The 25,678-nt window shown below is 38.5% G+C and overlaps 1 protein-coding gene across 8 annotated transcripts in view; it reads left to right on the top strand.

Annotated features, from left to right (window-relative positions):
* Positions 1-19,498, top strand: part of ZNF780B (zinc finger protein 780B) — a 21,061-nt gene extending 1,563 nt beyond the window's left edge. For 7 of the 8 annotated variants that reach the window (XM_017887473.1, XM_017887469.1, XM_017887471.1 and 4 more), the window contains exons 3-6: positions 5,301-5,354; positions 6,881-7,007; positions 8,494-8,592; positions 15,340-19,498. In XM_017887473.1, coding sequence (XP_017742962.1) covers positions 5,346-5,354; positions 6,881-7,007; positions 8,494-8,592; positions 15,340-17,603 — 2,499 coding nt within the window. In that variant the 5' untranslated portion in view covers positions 5,301-5,345 and the 3' untranslated portion in view covers positions 17,604-19,498. The remainder of the gene's footprint in view (positions 1-5,300; positions 5,355-6,880; positions 7,008-8,493; positions 8,593-15,339) is intronic. The other variant, XM_017887474.1, reaches the window with a different exon arrangement.
* The last annotated feature ends 6,180 nt before the right edge of the window (positions 19,499-25,678 follow it).

The following is a 25,678-nucleotide window of genomic DNA, read 5'->3' as shown; positions in this document are numbered from 1 at the left end:
AAAAAAAAAAAAAAAAAAAAAAAGTTCCTGTAAATTTTTAGTGAATTTCAGGAGAATATGCAAATTGATTCTTGCCCCCTCCCATCGTGTCGCCCCCCCGCCCCGCCCTCTCCCCACTTTTACACTTAATATTCACAGAACCATTTGGCAAATCATTCACACCTTCCTGTGCGCTCTCTTCTAAGCTGGTATAAAAACAGTCCTCCAGAGGTTTATATTAAAGCTTTATTTTAGACTCTGCTTTGGTAAGAAGATTAGTTTGTGGAATCGCACCACCGGGTATCTGATTGTCTTTACAGGCCTCCTTTTCAAAGCAGGGAGGAATGGAGATGGTTGGGTGATTTCCTCTGTGAGGCTTTCAGGAGTCGGAAAGTGATTGCACAGACATTGGTATCAAGAGTCAGGATTTGTTTGGGAGAGTCCATGAGATTATAATTGTAATTATTGCCAGATCTCTCTGAGGTTTGGCAGTTCCACTTGCGTTTTGGGTTATTTGCGTGTGTGGACTGTGAGAGGCAGTACACTATTGTGGTTAAGAATAGGGGAGTGGGCCGGGCGCGGTGGCTCAAGCCTGTAATCCCAGCACTTTGGGAGGCCGAGACGGGCGGATCACGAGGTCAGGAGATCGAGACCATCCTGGCTAATACGGTGAAACCCCGTCTCTACTAAAAAATACAAAAAAACTAGCCGGGCGAGGTGGCGGGCGCCTGTAGTCCCAGCTACTCGGGAGGCTGAGGCAGGAGAATGGCGTAAACCCGGGAGGCGGAGCTTGCAGTGAGCTGAGAACCGGCCACTGCACTCCAGCCTGGGCGGCAGAGCAAGACTCTGTCTCAGAAAAAAAAAAAAAGAACAGGGGAGTGGATCCAGAGTATCTGGGTTGGAATGTTTGTTCTGTCCTTTTCTGGTCTTCTCAGACTTGTAATGAACATTAGAATGAATGAATACCGTAAAGCCTCTTAGAGCAGTGCTAGGCATATAATAATAAAAGTTTAATGTTTTAACTTTTGTTTTCGTGTGGCCATTTTAGGTCATTTCCCTTGACTTTCTATAGGACAGGAGCATTGGGAATGTGTGAGTCATTGTGATTGCTGCTTGCATAGTAAGAAAATGAGTTGCTCAAATGATCTAGGACAGAAATTCTTTTTAAATTGACAGATAAAATTGTATGTATTTATCGTGTGCAACATGATGTTTTATAGTATATGTACATTGTGGAATGATTAAATTTAGCTAATTAGCAATGCATTAGCTCACATAGTTATCATTTTTGTGGTGAGAACACTTAATAGCCACTCTCTTAGAATTTTTCAAGACTACAGAAGTTATTAATTGTAGATATGCTGTTGTGTAATAGATTTCTTGAACTTATTTCTCTTATCTTCCTGAAATTTTATATCCTTTGACCAACATTTCCCCAACCAACACCGCCTTCCCTCCCTCACCCACATTACCCCCAACCTGTAAACAGCATTCTCTTCTCTAATTCTATGATAGCAACTCTTTTCTTTTTTTTGAGAGAGTGTCTCACTCTGTTGCCCAGGCTGGAGTGCAGTGGCGCAATCTCGGTTCACTGCAACCTCTGCCTCCTGGGTTCAAGTGATTCTCCTGCCCCAGACTTCCGAGTAGCTGGGACTACAGGTGTGTGCCACCACACCCAGCTTATTTTTGTATTTTTAGTAGAGACAGGGTTTCTCCATGTTGGCCAGGGTGGTCTTGAACTCCAGACCTTAGTGATCCGCTTGTCTCAGCCTTTGCCTCCTCTTTTGAAAGTGCTGGGATTACAGGTGTTAGCCACCGCACCTGGCCTATATAAACATTTTTTTAGATTCCACTGATGAGTGAGATCATGTGTCTTTCTGTGCCTGGCTTACTTCACTTAATATGATATTCACCAGGTTCATCCATGTTGTTGAGAATGACAGCATTTCCCTTTTTTTATAGCTAGTTTTCCATTGTGTGTATATATATATACCACATTTTCTTTATCCATTCATTGATAGACACTTAGATTGATTCCATATCTTGGCTATCGTGAATAGTGCTGCTATAAAAATGGGTGTGCAGATGTCTCTTTGACATACAGATTTCATTTCCTTTGGATGTATACCCCGTAGTAGATTGCTGGATCATATGGTAGTTCTAGTTCTAATTTTTTGAAGAACTTCCATACTGTTTTCCATAATGTCTGTGTCACTTTACATTCTCACCAACAGTGTGCAATGGTTCACATTTCTCTACATTCTCACCATTTGTTAACTTACGTCTTTTCAGTAGCCACCCCATACATATGAAGTGATCTCTTATTGTAGGTTTAAATTTCATTTCCCTGATGATTAGTGATGTTGAGTATTTTTTCATATACTGTGGCCATTTATATGTCGTCTTTTGAGATGTGTTTATCAGGTCCTTTGCCCATTTTTTAATTGGGTTGTTTTCTTGCTGTTGAGTTCCTCACACATTTTAGATATTAACCCCTTATCAGATATATTATTGCAAATATTTTCTCTCATTCTGTAGGTAGTCTCTTCACTTTGCTGTGCAGAAGCTTTTTTAGCTTGATGTAATTTCCTTTGTCTATGTTTGCTTTTGTTGCCTGTGCTTTTGAAGTCATTTCCAAAAAAAAAATTATTGCTCAGGTCAATGTCATGGAGCTTTCCCCGTATGTTTTTTTCTATTTGTTTCATAGTTTGGGATCTTACATTTAAATCTTTAATCCATTTAGAGTTGATTTTTGTATAATGGTTTGAGAAAAGGGTCTAATTTCATTCTTCTGTGTATGACTACCTAGTTTTTACAACAGTATATATTGAAGAGACTGTCTTTTCCTTATTGTATGTTCTCGGTACCTGTCTCAAAAATCAGTTGGTTGTAAACACATGAATTTATTCTGGGGCGTTTATTCTGTTCCGTTTGCCTCGGTGTCTGTTTTTATGTCAGTACCGGGCTGTTTTGGTTACTGTAGCTTTGTAGTATATATTGAAATCAGGTAGTTTGATGCCTCCACTTTGTTCTTTTGGCTCCAGACTGCTTTGACTATTTGGGGTCTTTTGTGGTCCTATACAAATTTTAGGATTTTTTTTTTTTTTCTATTTCTGTAAAGAATGTAGGACTGAAATTCTTAACCTGAGTTCCTGTAACTCCAATTACGGTCTTGGGGACCACAAAGCTCTTGAAATAATATATTGAAGTACTATGGAAATGTATCAATGTGGGTTTTAGAGGGAGAAATAGTATATCGTATCAAGACTGTCAAAACTGTATGTAACCCATGAGGCTTGGATCCATTGATCTAGATAAAACATTGATTCTCAGCAGGGATGATGTTTAAGAACTTTTGGTTGTCACACTGTGGGGGAGGTGCTGCTTAGATCTAGTGGACAGAGGTCAGGGATGCTGCTGAACATTGTACCGTGCACAGGATAACTCTCCCCACAGCCCCAACAAAGGATTATACACCGCAATATGTCAGTAGTGCCTAGGGTGGAAAACCTTAGTCTAGAATCAAAAGACTGTGATACCTGGAATGACACTGTAAATGAACTCATATAAACTAAGTGTCCTGTAATATGGAAATCACTAAGCAAATTATACTAGACTCAAGTGATAGAGTATTATGCAACTAATAAAATGATGTCTATAAAGAATTATGGAAAGAAATATTTGATATATTATTAAGCAGTATTCATGCTATGAACAATAATGCTCACGAAAATGTTACATGTATATGAATCCCATATACTAAGATAGGGTTTTTGTAAGGCATTCTGTAGGAATTATATCCAAAATGGTATTTTAATGAGTTATTTGGTGAAGAAGGGAACCCAAGCATGATGATGTGTATTCCACAGATTTTCTCATGTAGTTTCCAGATGCCACGTATCTGCATTGTGCTCATTCAGAGAAGAGTCTTGATAATGAAAATGTCTAATTATATTGGTGAGATACAGCTAAAGGATGTCAGAACTAGCTGATATTATTTGTTATAGTCACATTAATCTTTTCTGTTGATCCTCATGACAGGCTCAGTTTTTTGTTTTTTATGATTAAAAGTACTCACTCTCTGATAACTCCGTTTTATTTTTACTTTTGAATTCGGATGTAGAAATATGACCATCATTAATGCATACAAGACATTGATTGGGGACTTGTAGACAATTTTTTTTTTAGAAATTGTACTAACATACATAGAAAAACATAGACATCTTAGTGTTGGTCAAGAATTGGGAAATAATGGATGCAAACTTATTACATAAAAACAAGAGCTCAGTAGAGTTTCCTTTTTTTGTCCCCAAGTTGAAAGGAAGATGTCTAAATAAAAGGTGTCTTTCATCTAATTTGGAGAACAATTTCCTCACAGGAAAAAAAAATGTGTATGTACATTTAAATATGTACATATACAGATACATACACATATGTATGTGTATATATATATGTGTGTGTGTGTGAGAGAGAATATAATTATATATTCCAACTTATGCCTGGGCATAGTCATAATTATGAAGTACTCTTAAGCAAAAAGAAGAAAATTGGGGCTACAATACAGAGATAAGTACTGTTAGCATGCATACACCTAAATTTTTTTCTATTGATGTCTATTAGTCTCTTGCTTAATATTTATACATATATTTTACAAATGTAATCATATTATCTATCCTGCTTTGTAACCTGATTTTTCTGTTAATTGTATGTCTGGAACATTTAATGATTACTTCGAATTCTATTACATGCCTATTCTGAACTGTACTTAACCAGCTGGCTTTTGGTGAGCTCAGAATGCTGAACACTGCCCATGCAATTCTGTCTATATCCTTTCCAGTTCTCATGCCTTGCCCCACTGCACCCAATCCTGAGTTCACAGAGAGGTTCTGGATTGGAGATGTGATCCCTTCTCAGCTCTGAAAGGTGGGGCTAGGGGAGGAGGATTGCTTACAGCAGGATCAGAGGCCCAGTCCTAACCCAAGATAGGTATCCCCAGACTGGAGGACTGGCTGGAAGCCCTCCTGCTGGAGTGTCTTTTGAGCAACTTCAAGGCCGAAATGCCTGTGCTGGGCAATCATGCTTCTGCTGCAGGTTCCCTGGGATGTAGGCGAGAGCTTGGTTTCATCCACACTCCACCTGTTCACTGCCATTTTATTTGTGAGAGAGTGTGTGTAGGGGAAAAGGGAGTGATGGGAGGTGGTGGAAGTGTGCGTGTTAGCAGGAGTAGTTGAGAAATAGGAATGGAGGATAAAATAGTTATTTGCTCTAGTGCTTTGGGACACAGCTTGACTTATGGCCTTTTGTTTCTTGTTGTTTTCCAGGGAAGAAGCCCAAGGAAGATTGACCAATTTTGTAATTCTAGAAACATGGTCCATGTAAGTTGGTAGTTCTCTCTTCTTCTTGAAATATGGTGACTTTCAGGTTAGGTGACTTATTATTTCACCTGAAGCTTCTTACCTAAGGCCTAAGGATCAACACCTTTTTTTTTTTTTTTTTTTTTTTTGAGATGGAGTCTTGCTCTCTCACCCAGGCTGGAGTGCAGTGGCGTGATCTCGGCTCACTGCAACTTCCGCCTCCTGGGTTCAAGCGATTCTCTTGCCTCAGCCTCCTGAGTAGATGGGACTACAGGCGCCCACCACCACGCCCAGCTAATTTTTTGTATTTTTAGTTAGAGACGGGGTTTCACCATGTTGGCCAGGATGGTCTCGATCTCCTGACCTCGTGATCCCCCTACCTCGGCCTCCCAAAGTGCTGGGATTACTGGTGTGAGCCACTGCGCCCGGCCAGGATCCACGATCTTACACCCCAGTTTGTCCCATTACAGTGAAGGTTGGTGACCAAAAAATAAAGGTCAGTGCTCTTCCTATTCATACCTCTGTTTTCCCACTGGCTTTGATGTTTTCTTTGAGCTGGTTATTCAGTCTGTGCTCTGAGCTCAGTCCTTGGTCAGAAAGAATGTTGGAACAGTGGAGGAGTCAGTCCCCACAGGGACACACGGTCTTGTGGGTTTGATAAGTTACAGATGATTGTTGCATTTGACCACACTTAGGAACACCTTGAAACTTCTCCACAGACTGGAGCTTTCCAAGTAGCTAAGGTAGAATTCCATAGTGAATGGCCTCAGTCTGCAAGTGTGACAAGGTGTTCTGCTTTATGAGGCTTTTAGGAAAGTGATCAGTGAGAATAGTGGGCAGTAACGGAGATTATTCAGAGCATGAGTGGTAGGTGATTACAGATTCTCTGAATTGGGGAAAAGCTTAGAGACTCTGACCATCTTAAATGTATAAATAGAAAAAGATGACTAAATCTAATATGTCAGTTATTTTGAATTTTATGCAGCTTATAAAAATCATTTGTCATTGACAAGAAAAAATCCTTTTGCTATCATCTGATATCACAATGAGCTTGAGGATTAAGGGCATTCCTCAACTGTATGCTACTACCTTTTTTTTTTTTTTTTTGAGACAGGGTCTCACTCTGTAGCCCAGGCTGGAGTGCAGTAGTGCCATCACACTTCACTGCAGCATTGAACTCCCAGGCTCAAGCGATACTCCCACGTCAGCTTCCCAAGTAGCTGGGACTACAGGCACATGCCACCATGATAGTTCTTTCTTTCTTTCTTTTTTTTTTTTTTTTTGCAGGGAGTGCATCTTGTTATGTTGCCCAGGCTGTTTGCAAACTCCTGGGCTCAAGTGGTCCTTCCATCTTGGTCTCCCAAAGTGCTGGTATAGCAGGCCTGAGCCACCATGCCAGGCCAGCGGCAGGATTCTTGAGGAATGTGTAGGCACTCTGCAATTTTCCATATTGCTCCTTTATTGCAGTTTAATCTTTCACTTCCTCTCCTTTCGTCTTGAAACAGTTTTCTTCAATTTCACCTTAATACATGTGTTTGTGGCTTCAGGGATCAGTGACATTCAGGGATGTGGCCATTGACTTCTCTCAGGAGGAGTGGGAGTGCCTGCAGCCTGATCAGAGGACCTTGTACAGGGATGTGATGTTGGAGAACTACAGCCACCTGATTTCACTGGGTAAGGTCATCTGCCCCAGTTAATTTAGCATCTGTTCTCTGGAATATCAGCTTTCTTCACCGTGAATTTTAGGGCTGTGTTTTAAGAGGTAGTTGGATTCCTTCTTCTTATTCCCAAAGGAATAGATTGAGATTTGTTGGGTTGAAAATAGGCACTTCCCTGGAGCCCCTGCACCTTGCCTACTCCACAGTGGCCTCCTCCATTATGCTGGTCATCTCTGTAATCCCCACTCTCGCTTCATGACCATGGGGCTGAGTTTGAAATCTTGCATATTCGTTGAATGATATTGTGCAAGAACCGGGTTTCATATTATGTTTGACCTCAGAATTACTGTAGATTTTTTTGTTTGTTTTTGTTTTTCTGGCCCACCTATAAGGAGAAGAGTGTGTTGAGTTTTTCTATCAAAAGAGCCTCTATGATTGCTTGAGCCTGGGAGGTCAAGGCTGCAGAGAGCCATGGTCATGCCACTGTACTTTAGCCTGGGCAACAGAGCAAGACACTGTCTCAAAAAACAAAACAAAACAAAAGCCTCAACGATTTACATATTAGGTTGACAGAATTCATTTAGCACTAAAGTGAATGTATTCCATTTCCGTCAACAAACATTCTGTTACTTGTTTTGTAGTTGAAAGTTTCAGGCCATGAAGTGTATGCTTTTCTGTGGGGTGAAAATTCTTAAAATGAGCTGTAAGTGTCTAAGGATGCAAAATAAATAATGACAGTAAACATAATAATTGTTAACTTTGTGCTACTACATATCAGTGAATGTTAGAAGTATTTTGCATATATTACCTTATTTAATATTAGTATCAATCCTATAAAACAGGTATTATTATCATTCCTGTTTTAGAGTTGGGAAAACTGAAGGACAGAGAGTTCAAGTGACTTGCTTAATGTCAAAGTACTAGTGGATGGCAGAGACAGGATTTCAACCAGGTAATCTGGCTTGAAGGTTCCTGCTGTCAACCACTAAATTATACCTCCTCTTGAAGGAGAAGTTTCTATTAGTTTAAATGAAAGTCCCTTTTTTCTTTTTTGAGACGGAGTCTCACTCTGTTGCCCAGGCTGGAGTGCAGCGGCGCGATCTTGGCTCCCTGCAAGCTCCGCCTCCCGGGTTCATGCCATTCTTCTGCCTCAGCCTCCCGAGTAGCTGGGACCACAGCCATCCGCCACCACGCCCAGCTAATTTTTTGTATTTTTAGTAGAGACGGGGTTTCATTTGGTGTTAGCCAGGATGGTCTCGATCTCCGACCTTGTGATCCACCCGCCCTGGCCTCCCAAAGTGCTGGGATTACAGGTGTGAGCCACTGTGCCCGGCCCTTTTTTTTTTTTTAAACATAGTCGATCCCTTACTCAATCCTCTCTTATCTGGAGTCTGTTCTCAATATTGTTTAGGCTTGTAATTTATTATAAGTTTAACTAGGTCTCAGAGTTTAAAAAAAAATTTTATATTAAAAAAAATTCTACATGTGTTATTTCTTTTAAGCAGGAAGTTCCATTTCTAAGCCAGATGTGATTACGTTACTAGAGCAAGAGAAAGAGCCCTGGATTGTTGTAAGGAAAGAAACAAGCAGATGGTATCCAGGTAAGTGAGAGCAAAGCAGGCAGGGGGAAGCCATCATTGTCCTGGACAGCCCATGTGCTCAGAGAGGAGTCACACCCCTGAGATATGGTTTCGAAAACTTTCTTCAATGACCCAAGGTCCCCCGTTGGATAAAAATGCCCAAGACCTGGCAAGGAAATAAGATCACTATAGGAGCTATCCCCAAGGAACTTCATCATACCTAATTTCTGGTGTTTTCTTCCTCCTTTAATGGAGTGAGTTTCCTCTTTCTTTCCCAGCGTAAACTTTAAACAGTTTTTTAAATTATTTTTTAAGAGACAGCATCTTGCTATGTTGCCCTGGCTGATCTTGAACTCTAGGCCTCAAGTAGTCTTCCTGCCTCAACCTCCCAAGTAGGCTGATATTACAGGCATGAGCCAATGCTTCTGGCCCCCAGTGTACACTCTCCTGGTCCCCAGTGTAAACTTTTAACACATATTTTGGATCCAGCTACTTTCCAACTCTGCTTTTGCATTTAGATTTCTATATGTGTTTTCACTAAGAAATGTGTTCATATTCAGTAAATATGTATTGAGTGTACATTCCTAGAAGGCATGTGCTTGGCTGTGTCAATACTGTAAAGTACAGGTAATGAACAAGACAGAAAGTCACTGCCATCATGGACTTTACCAGCAGTTTGTGAGACATGCCTCAAACAAGTAAGCAAATGAATATATAAGGAATACCAGAGAATTGTACTATTAGGACAAGGAAATAGGAGTGATGGAGTGAAATGGCAGAACTTGGGTGCTCAAGGTGCCTGTGTTGAAGTGGGCATGCTTGCATAGAGATGGGAAGTAAGGGTTCAAGTTGTATATCCAGGTGAGAGTATTCTAGTCAGACTGAGCAGGTAACACGAAGGTGGAGTAAGTGATGGAACAGCAGGAAGAGAGGTCTGAGAGTTAGGCCGGAGTCTTATCATACAGGGTTTTTGACTATCATTGTGAGGAATGTGGGAAGTTCTTCAAAAGTTATTTTATTCATTTTTAGTTGATACCCAATATTTGTACATATTTATGGGATACACGTTATGTTTTGTTATATGTATAGAATGTGTAATGAGCAAGCGTCAGGGTATTTGAGGTATCCATCAAATCCACCAGAGGAGTGTTTATCATTTTTTTGTGATAGGAACATTTCAAGTCTTCTTCTAGCTATTTTGAAATATACAATACATTATTGTTAATTAGAGTCACTCTACTCTGCTAATGAACATTAGAAGTCATTCCATTTACCTGTATGTTTGTAACATTAACCAACTCCTCTTCATCCCCCACCCCTCACCACACACCCTTCCCAACCTCTGATTTCTATCATTCTGTTCTCTACCTCTGAGATCTTTTTTCAGCCTGCAGATATGAATGAGAACATATGATATTTGTCTTTTTTTTTTTTTTTTTTTTTTTTTTTTGAGATGGAGCCTCACTCTTGTTGCCCAGGCTGGAATGCAGTGGTGCAATCTTGGCCCACTGCAACCTGTGCCTCCCGGGCTCAAGCAGTTCTCCTGCCTCAGCCTCCTGAGTAGCTGGGATTACAGGCACCTGCCACCATGCCTGGCTAATTTTGTATTTTAATAGAGACAGGGTTTCACCATGTTGGCCAGGCTGGTCTCAAACTCCTGACCTCAGGTGATCCACCCACCTCGGCCTCCCAAATTGCTGGGATTACAAGCGTGAGCCACTGTACCTGGTCTGATATTTGTCTTTCTGACCTCCGATTCCCTCCATGTTGCTGCAAATGACATGATTTCGTTTTTTAGAAGTCTGAATAGTATTCCATTGTGTATATATCACATTTTCTTTATCTGTTTGTCTGTTGGGTGACACTTAGATTGATTCCATACCTTTGGTATTGTGAATAATGCTACAATCATACAAGTGCAGGTATCATTTTGATATACTGATTTCTCTTCCTATGGATCAATACCCAGTAGTGGGATTGTTGGATCATATGGTAGTTCTATTTTTAGTTTTTTGAGAGATCTGCATGCTGTTTTCCATAGTGATTGTACTAATTTATATCCCACTAACAGTATATAAGAGTTCCCTTTTTCCCTCATCCTCTCAGGTATGTTATTTTTTGTCTTTTAAATTGTAGGCATTCTGACTGGGGTAAGATGATATTTCATTGTGGTTTTGATTTGCATTTCTCCCTGATGAATAGTGATGTTAAGCATTTTATCATACTCTCTTGGCTGTTTGTATGTCTTCTTTTGAGTAATGTCTATTCATATAATTTGCGCACTTTTTTAATTGGAGTGTTTTTTTGGCTGTTATTTCATTTTCTTGTATATTCTAGATATTAGTCCTTTGTCAGAGAAATAGCTTGGAGATAATTTCTCTTATTTGTCTGTTCACTCTGTATATAGTTTCCTTTGCTGTGCAGAAGCTTTTTAGTTTAGTATAGTCCCATTTGTCTATTTTTGGTTTTGTTGCCTATGCTTTTGCAGGCTTAACCATAAAATTTTTGCCTAGACCAATGTCCTGAAGCATTTCCTCTATGTTTTCTTTTAGTAGTTTTATAGTTGAGTCTTATACTTAAGTAGAGTTTATAGTTTATAGTTGAGTTTTATAGTTGAGTGTTACATGTAAGTCTTTAATCCATTTTCAACTGGTTTTTGTATGTGGTGAGAGATTGGGTCTATTTCATTCTTTTGCATATAGATATCCAGTTTTCCCAGTACCATTTATTTATTATTATTTTCTAACTTTATTTTAGGTTCAAGGGCTACATATATGGATTTGTTATATAGATAAATTATATGTTGTGGGTATTTGGTGTACATATTATTTCATCACCCAGGTAATAAGGTAAGCATAGTAGTTTTGAGATCTTCGTCCTCCTCCCACCCTCCACCATCAAGTAGGCCCTGGTGTCCATTGTTACATTATTTGTGTTCATGTGTACTCACTCAGTGTTTAGCTCTCACTTGGAAGTAAGAGCATGCATTATTTGGTTTTCTGTTTCTTCATTAATTTGCTTAAGATAATGGCCTCTAGCTCCATCCATGTTGCTGCAGCGGATATGATCTTGTTCTTTTTTATGGCTGCGTAGTATTTCTTGGTGTATGTATATCACATTTGCTTTATCCGGTTAACCATTGATGGACATTTGACTCCGTGTCTTTGCTATTGTGATTAGTGCTGTGATGAATATATGCCCCCATGTGTCTTTTTTTTATTGTTACTTCATTAGCAGGAACCATGTATCTTTATATTAGAGTGATTTTCCTTTTTGTTTCTTCCTTGTGTGGTTTCGCTTTCATGGTAATGCTGGCCTCATAGAATGAGTTAAGAATTCCCTCCTCTTCAATTTTTTTGGAATAGTTTGAGGAGAATTGGTGTTAGTTCTTTGAGAGTTCAGTAGATGGAGTTCAGCATGAAGTCACTGGTCCTGGACTTCTCTTTGTCGGAGGACATTTTATTATTGATTCAATCTCATTACTCATTATTGGTCTTTTCAAGTTTTCCGTTTCTTCCTGATTTAATCTTGGTAGGTCCTGTGTGTCCAGGACTTATGCACTTCCTCTGGATTTTCCAGTTTGTTAGTGTGTAGTTGTTCCTAGTAGTCCCTGGTGATCTTTTTTATTTCTCTGGTGTGTAGTATCTCCTTTTTTCCTTCTGATTTTATTTCTTCTGTCTTTTCTTCTTGGTTAGTCTAGATAGCAGTTTATTAATTTTATTTATGTTTTTAAAAAACTACTTTTCATTTAATTTCTTTTTTCTATTATTTAGCCTGTATTTTATTTAGTTCTGCTCTGATACTTTTACCAATTTTAGGTTTGGTTTGTTCTTGCTCTTGTAGTTCCTTGAAGTGCATCTTTAGGTTGTTTATTTGAAATCTTTATACTTTTTGATGTAGGCATTTATTGCCATAAACTTTCCTCTTAGCAGTGCTTTTACTATATCCCATAGATATAGGTTTTGGTACGTTGTATTTTGATTTTCATTTGTTTTAAGAATTTTTTTATTTTCTCCTTAATTTCTCCCTTGACTCAGTGGTTATATAGGAGCATGTTGTTTAATTAATTTCTGTATAATGTACAGTTTCCAAAATTCCTTTTGTAACTGATTTCTAGTTTTATTCCACATCTGAGAAAAGACTTGATATAATTTTGGTTTTTAAAAATTTGTTAAGACTTGTTTTGTATTCTAACATATGGTCTCACTAGAGTATGTTTTCTGTGCTCATGAGAAGAATGTGTATTCTGTAGCTGTTTGATGAAATGTTCAATAAATGTCTGTTAGGCCCATTTGGCCTAATGTACAGTTTAAACCCAGTGTTTCTTTGTTAATTTTCTGTCTAGATGATCTAATTCTGAGAGTGGGGTGTTGACATCCCCAGTGATTATTGTACTGGAGTATCTCTCTCCCTTTTGATCTAATAGTATTTGCCTTATATATCTGGGTATTCTGGTGTTGGGATTATATGTTTAGAATTGTTACATCCTCTTGCTGAATTGATCCCTTTATCGTTATATGATGATCTTGTCTCTTTTGCTGTTTTTGACTTAAAATCTTTTTTTTTCTGATATAAATGTAGCTATTTCTACTCATTTTTGGTTTCCATTTGCATGGAATATCTTTTCCTGTTCTTTTACTTTCAATCCATATGTGTCTTTACCAGTGAGATGAGTTTCTTGTAGGCAGCTTATAGTTGGATCATGTTTTTTCATCCATTCAGCCAGTCTGTATCTTTTAAATGAAGTTTAATACATTGACATTCAATGTGATTACTGATATGTGAGGGCTGATTCTTATCATTTTATTAATTGATTTCTAGTTGTTTTATATATCCTTTGTTCCTTTCTCTTTTATTTTTTTTTTATTATTGTGGTTTGGTTGTTTTCTATAGGGGTAACATTGTGTGTTTTCACAATGGTAGATATTGTCCTTTCACTTCTAGGTGTAGGACTCTTGAGCATATCTTGTAGGGCTGGTCCAGTGGTGATGAATTCCATCACCTTTTGTTGTCTGGGAAAGACTATTTCTTTTTCATTTTTGTAGAATACTTTGCTGAGGATAGTGTCATTGACTGGCAATTTTTTTCTTTCAACACTGAATATATAATCTCATTCTCTCTCGTTTCTCTCTGTTGAGAAATCTGCTGTTAGCCTGATGAGTTTCCTTGTAAGTGACTAGATGCTTTTCTCTTGCTGTTTTTAGTATTCTCCTTTGTCTTTGACTTTTATATTTTGACCATAATGGGCCATGGAGAAGATCTTTTTGTATTGTATCTATTTGGGTATCTCTGAGCTTCCTGTATCAGGATGTCTACATCTCTTACTAGAGTTGGAAAGTTTCCTGCTATTATTTCATTAAATAGATTTTCTATCCTTTATGTTTTCTCTTTGTCTCTAGGACCTCAAAAATTCAAATATTTTGTTGTTTTTTGATATTCCATATGTCACGGAGGCTTTATTCATTTATTCAGATGTTCTGAGGAAAACGTTTATCCTAAGGCTTAAAAGATGAGTTGGATGTTTGTTACAAAGAGCCAGGCCAGAGGATTCTTGGAAGATGAAGCAGTCTAAGCAAGCAAGAAGATAAGAGAAAGGTTATATCATGTTCTGGTTGCTAGAAGGAGGGAGTGGTTAGAGATCAGCCATAAAGGAGGACAGTGCCCTGATAGGAAGTTTTGTTCTCTGTGTTAAGGTTTTTGGATTTTGCATTAAGACTAAAGATAAACCATTCAAAACCAGTTTTAAGTATGATTGGTAAACTTTGATCTGAATCAATCATCTGGTAGAGATATTAAAAATGCATCTTTGGCTGGGTGTGATGGCTCCCACTGGTGATCCCAGCATGTTGGGAGATCAAGGCAAGAGGATTGCTTGATGCCAGGAGTTCAAGACCAGCTTGGGTAACATGGGACACCATCTCTACAAAGTAAAAATAAAAAATAAAAATAAAATAAAAATTAGCCAGACTATGGACTGCAGGAAGACTAAAGAAAGAAAGAAAAAAAAATTGTCCAGACATGGTGGCATGTGCCTGTAGCTGTAGCCACTTGGGAGGCTTAGGCAGGAGGATTGCTTGAGCCTGGGAGTTTGAGGCTGCAGTGAGCTATGATCATGCCATTGCACTATAGCCTGTGCAACAGAGAGAGACCCTGTCTCTTAAAAAAATAATAATAATAATACAGGCCGGGCTCAATGGCTCACACATATAATCCCAGCACTTTGGGAGGCCACCCACCTGATGTTAGGCGTTCCAGACCAGCCTGGCCAACATTGTGAAACCCCATCTCTACTAAAAATACAAAAATTAGCCTGGCGTGGTGGCACACTTGTAATCCCAGCTACTCTGGAGGCTGAGGCAAGAGAATCACTTGAACCCAGGAGGTGGAGGTTGCAGTGAGCCAAGATTGTGCCATTGCACTGCAGCCTGGGAGACAAGAGTGAAACTCCATCCCAAAAAACAAACAAACAAAAAACAGCTTTTTTCACTAAAAATTCTGATTCTGTACATCTGAGTTGCTTGAATATCAATATCTTTATTAAGCTCACCAAATGGTTTTGATTCACACTTAAATTTGACAAAGTTAACCTGTTCCTTTATGTACACCACCATCTTACATAAACTTTCTTCATTATTGGCACCCCTTTTCTTTTTCAGATCCCTTCCCTGAAAGTATTATATTTTATACTTTGGCCATTTGTTTAATGGATTTTGTATGCATGTGTGTTATAAGAAAATAAAATATGTTTGGCTTCTTCATTTCTTTCAGATTTGGAGTCAAAACATGGACCTGAAAAAATATCTCCAGAAAATGATATTTTTGAAATAAATTTACCCAAACATGTTATAAAGCAAATAAGTAAAACACTTGGCCTTGAGGCCTTTTATTTTAGAAATGACTCAGAATATAGAAGTAGATTTGAGGGACTACAGGGACATCAAGAAGGATATATCAATCAGAAGATCATCAGCTATGAAGAAATTCCTACTTATGCCTCTCTTATTTATAATACACATAAACCCTATGAATGTAAGGAATGTGGGAAACACTTTAGTCGTGGTTCAAATCTTATTCAGCATCAGAGTATTCATACTGGAGAGAAAACCTATAAATGCAAAGAATGTGGGAAGGCCTTTCAAGTTCACACACAACTTACTCGACATCAGAAATTTCATACTGGTGAGAAACCTTTTGAATGTAACGAATGTGGAAAAGCCTTTAGCCTTCCCACCCAGCTTAATCGCCATAAGAACATTCACACAGGTGAGAAACTGTTTGAATGTAAGGAATGTGGGAAGTCCTTTAATCGTAGCTCAAACCTTACTCAGCATCAAAGTATTCATGCTGGTGTAAAACCACATCAATGTAAGGAGTGTGGGAAAGCCTTTAATCGTGGTTCAAATCTTATTCAGCATCAAAAAATTCATTCCAATGAGAAACCCTTTGTATGCAGGGAATGCAAGATGACCTTTCGATATCATTACCAACTTGTTGAACATTGCCGAATTCATACTGGCGAGAAACCCTTTGAATGTAAAGAATGCAGAAAGGCCTTTACTCTTCTGACAAAGCTTGTTCGACATCAGAAGATTCATATTGGTGAGAAGCCCTTTGAATGTAGGGAATGCGGGAAGGCTTTTAGTCTTCTCAATCAGCTTAATCGCCATAAGAACATTCACACAGGTGAAAAACCATTTGAATGTAAAGAATGTGGGAAGTCCTTTAATCGTAATTCAAACCTTATTCAACATCAGAGTATTCATGCTGGTGTAAAACCATATCAATGTAAGGAGTGTGGGAAAGGCTTTAATCGTGGTGCAAATCTTATGCAGCATCAAAAAATTCATTCCGATGAGAAACCCTTTGTATGTAGGGAATGTGAGATGGCCTTTAGATATCATTACCAACTTATTCAACATTGCCAAATTCATACTGGTGGGAAGCCCTTTGACTGTAAAGAATGTGGGAAGGCCTTTAGTCTTCTGACACAGCTTGCTCGACATAAGAACATTCATAGTGGTGAGAAACAATTTGAATGTAAAGACTGTGGGAAGGCCTTCAATCGTGGCTCGAACCTTGTTCAACATCAGAGTATTCATACTGGTGAGAAGCCCTATGAATGTAAGGAGTGTGGGAAGACTTTTAGGCTTCACCTACAACTTTCTCAGCATGAGAAAACTCATACAGGTGAGAAACCCTTTGAATGTAAGGAATGTGGGAAATTCTTCCGTCGTGGTTCAAATCTTAATCAACATCGAAGTATTCATACTAGAAAGAAACCCTTTGAATGTAAGGAATGTGGGAAAGCCTTTCGACTTCATATGCACCTTATTCGACATCAGAAATTTCATACTGGTGAGAAGCCCTTTGAATGTAAGGAATGTGGCAAGGCCTTCAGTCTTCACACCCAGCTTAATCGCCATAAGAACATTCACACAGGTGAGAAGCCATTTGAATGTAAAGAATGTGGGAAGTCCTTTAATCGTGTCTCGAACCTTGTTCAACATCAGAGTATTCATGCTGGTGTAAAACCATATGAATGTAAGGAGTGTGGGAAAGTCTTTAATCGTGGTTCAAACCTTATCCAGCATCAGAAAATTCATTCCAGTGAGAAACCCTATGTATGTAAGGAGTGTAGGAAGACCTTTAGATACCATTACCAGCTTATTGAACATTACCAAATTCATACTGGTGAGAAACCCTTTGAATGTAAAGAATGTGGAAAGGCCTTTAGTCTTCTGACACAGCTTGCTGGACATCAGATCATTCATACTGGTGAGAAGCCATTTACATGTAAGAAGTGTGGGAAGGCTTTTCATCATGGCTCAAACTTTGTTCAACCTTGGAGTGTTTATAATGGTGAGAAACCCTATGAATGTAAGGAGTGTGGGAAGGCTTTTAGACTTCACCTACAACTTTCTCTGCATCAAAAACTTGTACAGGTGAGAAACCCTTTGAATGTAAGAAATGTGGGACAGCCTTCAGACATCAGTAGCAACTTACTGAACATCAGAAAATTCATACTTGGGTGAAAACCTTTGAATGCAAGGAATGTGGGAAGGCCTTTCAATATAATTACCAATTTCGTGGACATCATAGATTTCATATTCGTGAGGACCCTTATGAATGTCAAGGATGTGGGAAATGCATTACCAGTGGTAGAAACCTTAGAGTACATCAGAGAATTCATACTGGTGAGAAAACATATAAATGTGAAGAATGTGGGAAAGCCTTTAGTCATAGTTCAAACCTATGAAACATGTTAAAGTTCATACTGATGAGAAACTCTATGAATGTAATGAATGTGAAAAGGCCTTTAGCAGTAATTATGAACTTACTGTACATCTGAGAATCCATACTGCTGAGAAACCCTGTGAGTGTAAAGAATGTGGAAAACTTTTGGATTTAGCTTAGTCTTTACTGCACATCAAATAATTCATACTAGTATGAACCGTATGAATATAAAGAATGTGGAAAGACCTTTACTTGTAGCTCAAGCCTTGTTCAACATGTTAAAATTCATACTGGTGAGCGACCCTGTGAATGTAAAGGATGTGGGAAGACCTTTAGACTTAGTTCAGTCCTTTCTGCACATCACAGAATTCATACTGGCATGAAACCCTATGAATGTAAAGAATGTGAGCAAACCCTTACTGTGAATGATCTGCTTACTTAACATCAGAAAATTCATAATGGTTAGAAGTTTTATGAATATAAGGAGTGTAGATAAGCCTTCACTGTGTATGAAAAATTTGCTCAACACCAGAGAATTCATATTGATGAGAAATCCTGTGAACATAAAAGAATGTGTGATGAACTTTCATTGTGGCCTGGGATTTGCTCAACATCAGAGTATTCATACTGCTGAGAACTCCTTTGAGTGTAAGGGATGTGGGATGTTTTTATAGCCACGGTAAATTATTTAAGAGTTCAAAGAAGGTAATTTTGGTGAGAAAGTTATTGATGTGAGGAATGTAGAGTAGCTGCCATGTTCACAGTTTATTGCCCGTGAAATATTTTACTGGATACAGGCATACTTGCTTAATTGTGCATTGCAGTTACTGGATTTTATATACATTGAAGGTCTGCAGCAACCTTTCAGTGAATAAGTCTATCAGCACCATTTTCCAAACAGCATGTGCAAATTTCATGTCTTTGTGTCACACTTTGGTAGTTTTCATAATATTTCAAACTTTTTTATTGTTATATGTGTTATGGTGATCTGTGACCAGTGTTTTTTGATGTTACTAGTGTAATTGGGGATACCACAAATCCTGCCCATAAAATATGGTGAACCTAGTTGATAATTGTTGCGGGTTTGGAAAGCATAGTAAAATATACACCTATATCCCCCCACCTAGATTCAAAATTGTTAACAATTTGCCACATTTATTTTTTGTATATTTGTTGTACCATTGAGAATAAGTTTTAGACCATTGAGCATAAGTTTTAGACATCATGACACTTTACCCCTTGTTACATCAGCATGTGTGTTACCCAAACGTAAAGACAATATCATATAACCATAGTACCATAATTACCCTTAAGGAAAATATTCATAATTCTATAATATCATTCCATCTTCAGATTTCTTCATTGACTGGCAAACCATCTTTTACAGCTATTCATTTTCTGAGGAGAATCCATTGCAGATTCTGCATTGCATTTGGTTATCTCTCTTTAGTGTACTGTAGCATGGAAACCCCATGAAGCTATGCTCTCAAATTATGGTGGGTATCAGAATCACCTGTGGAACTTAGTAAACCTAGAGAAGTGTAGCCCTAGCTTATAAGCCTGGGCCTCTGTTTTTTATTATTTCTCCAGGTTTTGTGACTGTGATACCAACCAGAGTTAGAGAGACACTGGTCTAGAACATTTCTCCTCATTTAAAACAAAATACATTGAATTTTGAGTAGGTCAGAAATGTTGTCGGCTACGTGTTTTGATTTCTTTCTTTATAGTGTCATTTAGCCTTGTTCTTGGTTGTATTTTCTGTACAAGGGAATGTAAGTCCAGAGGCTTTCTTAGGTCTAGATTAAACATTTTGGGGAAGAATACTTTGTAGGTTATTTGTATGTCATATTGTATTGTCAGAAAACATTTACGTACAGGTCCTTGCATTAGTGAAACTAAGGATGATCATTTGGGTAAGCTGGTAACTGCCATATAAGTCCATTGTAAAGATTTAGTTTGTAGTGGGTAAGTAATCTATGGAGAGATATTGTCATCTCTGAAAATTTATAGTCATGTGTATTTAAGCCCTGGATTGAATACAAAATGAAATTTGAAATAGACTATTGAGAAATGAATGCCACTAAAGTGCCAACATAATTCAACTTGTGTGATATGGCTGACACCATACTCAGTACAAAACTGGCACCCTTCAGATTATGCAGGGAGCCAAGATTGTCTGGAACCTTTTTTTTTTTGTTCAGCATTTATCACCAGCACCTATCCCATGGCTGGTACATGAGCTATTGATAAACTTTGAAAAAAAAAAAAAACCCTTTAAATCAAGCTGTAAAACGTGATACCATTGGGCTGGGAGCAGTGGCTCACACCTGTAATCCCAGCACTTTGGGAGGCCAAGGTGCGCAGATCAGCTGAGGTCAGGAGTTCGAGACCAACCTGGCTGATATGGCAAAACTCCTTGTCTCCTAAAAATAAAAAAATTAGCTGGACGTAGTGGCACATGCATGTAATCCCAGCTACTTGGGAGGCTGAGGCAGGAGAATCACCCAAACTTGGAAGGTGAAGGTTGCAGTGAGCTGAGATTGTGCCACTGCACTCCAGCCTGGGTGACAGAGTGAGACTTCGTCTCAAAAAAAACCCAAAACAAAACATGATACCATTGTGGCATCATGAATTACATTAATTTTTTTAAGATTAAGAATAATCCTTTGTGATTTTATTCCATTGTGTTAAAAAATCTATAAAGTGATAATTTATATTGATAGCTTTCTTCTTTCTATGAATATACCCTGGTCAGATGATTATTCTTTTGATAGACAACTTCTATCTTTAACCACTTAATTGTATCTATAATCATAAGTTGTAATTTTCCAAGTGTTTTTCAAGTATTGATGTTGCAATGATATACAACTTATAAAACAAGATTATAAGGCCGGGCGCGGTGGCTCAAGCCTGTAATCCCAGCACTTTGGGAGGCCGAGACGGGCGGATCACGAGGTCAGGAGATCGAGACCTGGCTAACATGGTGAAACCCCGTCTCTACTAAAAAAATACAAAAAACTAGCCGGGCGAGGTGGCGGGCGCCTGTAGTCCCAGCTACTCTGGAGGCTGAGGCAGGAGAATGGCGTGAACCCGGGAGGCGGAGCCTGCAGTGAGCTGGCATCAGGCCACTGCACTCAGCCCGGGTGACAGAGCAAGACTCCGGTTCTCAAAATAAAAAAAAAAAAAAAAAAAAAAAAACAAGATTATATAAAACTTTGGCTTTCAAATCTTATGTTCCTATTTTTATTTCCAGTTTCTTTTTCCTATTCATTCTCTTGAACTTTTTTCTTTGAAATCAAAAGATTCCCTAGGTATTAACCCAGCACAACTCCTTTATGGGTCATTGCACATCCTGGCAGTATCATTAAGAATTGTCATAAAAGAAATCCCTGGCAGCCTTTCAATGAAACTCTATCATCATGCAATCTTGGCAGTACTATGTTGGAAGTCAGAGTCCCTTTGCAAACATAATAAAACACTTTAATATATTTGTTAAAGTTACAAGCCAATTATGTACAAAGTTAAAAATCATGGCTGGGCACGATGGCTCACATCTGTAATCCCCAACTTAAAATGGTTTGACTTACAATTTTCAGCTTTATAATAGTACAAAAGTGATATGCTGCTATAGTTTAGATATTTGTCCCCTCCAAATCTCATATTGAAGTTTGATCCCAATGTTGGAGGTGGGGCCTAATGGGAGATGTTTGGGTCATGGGAGAAGATCCCTCATGAATAAATTAATGTCCTCTCTGGATTGGGGGTGAGTTATCACTCTGTTAGTTCCTGTGAGAGGTGGTTGTTCAAAAGAGCCTGGCACCTCCTTCCTCACCCTCTTGTTTCCTCTCTTGCCATGTGATGTCTGCATACACTGCCCCTTTTCACCTGCCACGAGTAGAAGCAGCCTGAGGCCCTTACCAGAAGCAGATGTTGCACCGTGATTCCTGTAAATCCTACAGAACAGTGAGCCAAATAAACCTCTTTCTTTATTACCCAACCTCAGCTATTCCTTTATAGCAACACAAAATGGACTAAGACATAGAGTATGCTCCTTAATATGGGGCTATATCTAGATAAACCCATTGTTAAATTGAAAATATTGTAGGTCATAAATACACATATGGTGTATGATGTTTTCAATTTATGATGGGTTTATTTGAATATAACCCCACCATAGGTTGAGGAGCACCTGTAGTAATTATGATTATTTATGCTCAAATTGACATAATGTGGCCAGTAGGAATCCATTTACTTTTTTTTTTTTTACTCCTTATTTTTTTCTTTTGATGTTTTAAAGGAATATTGTTTTCAGGCCGTAAGAAGATGTCTTAGACTGATCCTGTTTGTTGGTTCATGTCCCCCATGCCTCTTGTCCTGAGTCATGGAATCAACTCATGATTTAATACCCTCTTAGGGAGTCCTGGTTCCTTTTAGAGGAAAAAAGCATTAAAGACCAAAAAATCTGGCTGCTGTGCATACACACGGCAGTTACAGGTATGGAAAAAAAGATGCTGCTTTTGTTAGAATTATTTTAATAGTTTCAGAGTTGAAAATGTCATCATAAGGTCAGAAGTTCACTCTGATTTTTCTCAACTTACATTTCTATGATCCGCTCTTTTTGCATTTGGCATTTTATTGAATTATAATGTTTTATGTATGGTGATAGCTGAAAAGTTTATCTCCTGTTAATGCCTGGCTGAAATGATACATTAATCTGCATCCCATTTTTGGAGATAATCCTCCAATTCAAATTTGTCATGGTGTTTCTGAGCAGCATTGTGAAGAAACTTGTTTTAGAATAGTCAATGATGGATGTTATCTTGAATGTTCATAGACTCCCCGGAAAAGAAGAAAAAGTAGACATAAGGTATCTGTCATCCTTTTATAGGGTATTGTGATCATCCAGCTTGGGGTATGAAGAATAATGGACCTATGTGTCTTAATTTCCAGAATCCCATTCCATTTCCATGTGTCTGCTGCACAAGTTGTGGTCTCTAGGGATTCACTGTCTTCACTTGTAATTGATCAAAGTGAAACCATCTCCATGGATTCCTCAGTGGGATCTGTTGTTTATTAGGCCCCCATATCCACTCTACCCTGCTTTCATGATTATAGAACCAGTAATTTTTATTAACAGTTGGCTATAAGGACTGCAGTTGGCTATAAGGACTGCAGTTATTTCTCCAAGGTGTTGTCATGTGACACAACTTATGGCAAGTAGGATGTAAGTGAATATTTTGGCAATTCTGGAAACCCCTTAAAACACACTGGCTTAATATATTAATATTTGAGAAATCTGGGTGAAGGGTATCCAGAATTATTTACTGTTCTTCCAAGTTCTGTATAAGTCTGAGTGTTCATTCCATTTTGATGCCAGAATGGTAAAATTCATGACTGGTTTGGAGCAAGGCTACAATATCAGGCTTACATCCATAATATATGACAAAGAAATGAACTTTTATTATCTTTTATTCACTTTAATTTGGGTCAATTTTACTATTTTACTCACAACCAAATTTAATCTTAAATGCTGCAACTAGATTGTGACATGTTAAAAGTAATAACCATCAATATATCTTTTATGTTCTCTAACTCAAAAGCACAGAGCTGTAGAGAACAGAGTATCCCATGCATGTTGTCATGTACTTATCTCACACCCTATTGAAATCACAGTACCTGTGATGGAGACATATTTTTTTCTTCAAGAATATGTATTTCTGCCACATCTATGATTCTCCAGAATGAGAGGACAGAAAATGCTAAACTATTGTTAAATGACTATATGTAGTTCCACTTCTGGATGGCAGATGTGGGGCTCTGCAAGCTCATTTTCTAGTAAAACTGTAAAAAAAAAAAAATGTATAAAAACCTTGCCATTTGAGGTCTGAAAGTGTCCAAAGAGTATATAGGAAATGAAATATCAAGAAATTCTACTAACATTTGGTAAGAACCAAGAACTTGGTAAGAGAATTTGTGGCGTTTAAGACACAACCGACTCCCTTTTACTCTTTACAGCTCAATTTGATAGAAGCTTCACTGTGGGTGGATGCTGCCAAGAGGATGGGGCTGCAGCTGTAAATCGAGGTTTGTCATGTATCAACAGGAGGGGCACACCTCCTGGGTTTCTTATCACCCCCTCTTGGTTAAAGTGGCTAAATTCCTGGTGTACGCAACTAAGAGGTTTGGGGTTCCTTGGCTTCCCTCAGCCCCACCCACAGTTTGGAAAGTCTACCCAGGCACAGTGAATTCAGATTTGGACCCAGATTGCCCTTGCCTCCACTTGCTTGTAAGGCAGAGGTTTCATAACACAAAAAACAAGATGGCTACCATCCAGCCCATTACCCTGAATGGTGGTTCAGAGATTTTGTCTAGAGGGAGTGGTGGTCCATAAGAATAGAGCTCTGAAGCTCTCTCCAAAGGAATGGAATTTATCTGAAACAGTGTCAAACAAATAGCTCCCCTAAAAAGTAAACACAACAACATAAACCATAGGCCAGGGATTTAATCAGATAATTCCATGGGCAGAGACAGCTAAGGAGCCCTCCAAAAGGTCAAAAGAAACCTCAAAAACTGGCCTCAAAAACTAGCCCTGCCTTAAATTATATTAAACTGCTTAATAATTTATGCTCCAAGGAAATGTTGAAAACAATAGAGTGACCAGATAGAAGGCAGTGGAGCCTAGTGGGCTGGAAATAATACCAAAGAGGCAGTCATCTTAACAGAGAGATAGGGAAAGATAGTCAAAGAGACTCCTTTTTAAAACCATTGTCACACCAGGGTAACTGTGCATATGTTTAAGGCTGAGGAACAACACAAAATAGTTCACACTGCAAGGGGAAAGGGAAACAGATTTTACTAAAATAGCCAAAACACAAAATACATAACCAAGCAAACAACAACAAGAACAAGCTCTGGAGAGGGGACAGGCAAATCACTACAGTATGTTTCCTAATATGTCTACTTATTAGGAAAATAATCAAAAATGAAGGCATGCAAACAAATGGGAAACTTGGACTTATACACAGGAGAACAGCAAGCAGGCCAGGTGCCGTGGCTTACACCTGTAATCACAGCACTTTTGGAGGCCAAGGTTGGCAGATCACTTGAGCTCAGGAGTTTTGAGACCAGCCTGGACTACATGACGAAACCCTATTTCTACTAAAAATACAAAAATTAGGCAGGTGTGGTAGAACATGCCTATAACTAGGCTAAGACACAAGATTTGCTTGAATTCAGGAGGGAGAGGTTGCAGTGAGCCAAGATCATGCCACTACACTTCAGCCTGGGCAACAGAGCAAGACTCTGTCTAAAACAAAACAAAACAAAACAAAACAAAACAAAACAAAACAAAAACAAAAGAAAAACAGGCAACATGTTGGCCTATGACAGGCAACAGGTGTCATAATTAATAGACAAAAACTTCAATTTAGCCATTATATATTCACAGAAGTAAAGGAAAATGTAAAGATAACGTCTCATCAAATAAAATCAATAAGGATAAATGACAAAATGAACCAAATGTAAGTTGAAGACCACAGTAACCAAAATAAAAAATTCATTAGAAGGGCTAAATAAATTTGATCTGGCAGAGTAATTAGAAAACTTTCAAATAGATCAGTGGAAATTATGCAACCTCAATTCCATCTTCCCACTAGAAAAAAGAATAAGAAAATAAAATAGAATGAGAAAATAGAAGAAAGAAAATATGAACAGAGCCTTTAAGAAATATAAGACACTTTAGGCTGGGCGCGGTGGCTCAATCCTGTAATCCCAGCACTTTGGGAGGCCGAGACGGGCGGATCACGAGGTCAGGAGATCGAGACCATCCTGGCTAACACGGTGAAACCCCATCTCTACTAAAAAAATACAAAAA

This window comes from Rhinopithecus bieti, unplaced genomic scaffold, assembly GCF_001698545.2.
Source record: "Rhinopithecus bieti isolate Rb0 unplaced genomic scaffold, ASM169854v2 scaffold_15776, whole genome shotgun sequence".
In the NCBI taxonomy this organism is placed as follows: domain Eukaryota; kingdom Metazoa; phylum Chordata; class Mammalia; order Primates; family Cercopithecidae; genus Rhinopithecus; species Rhinopithecus bieti.
This window is presented reverse-complemented; position numbering and strand designations above follow the sequence as displayed.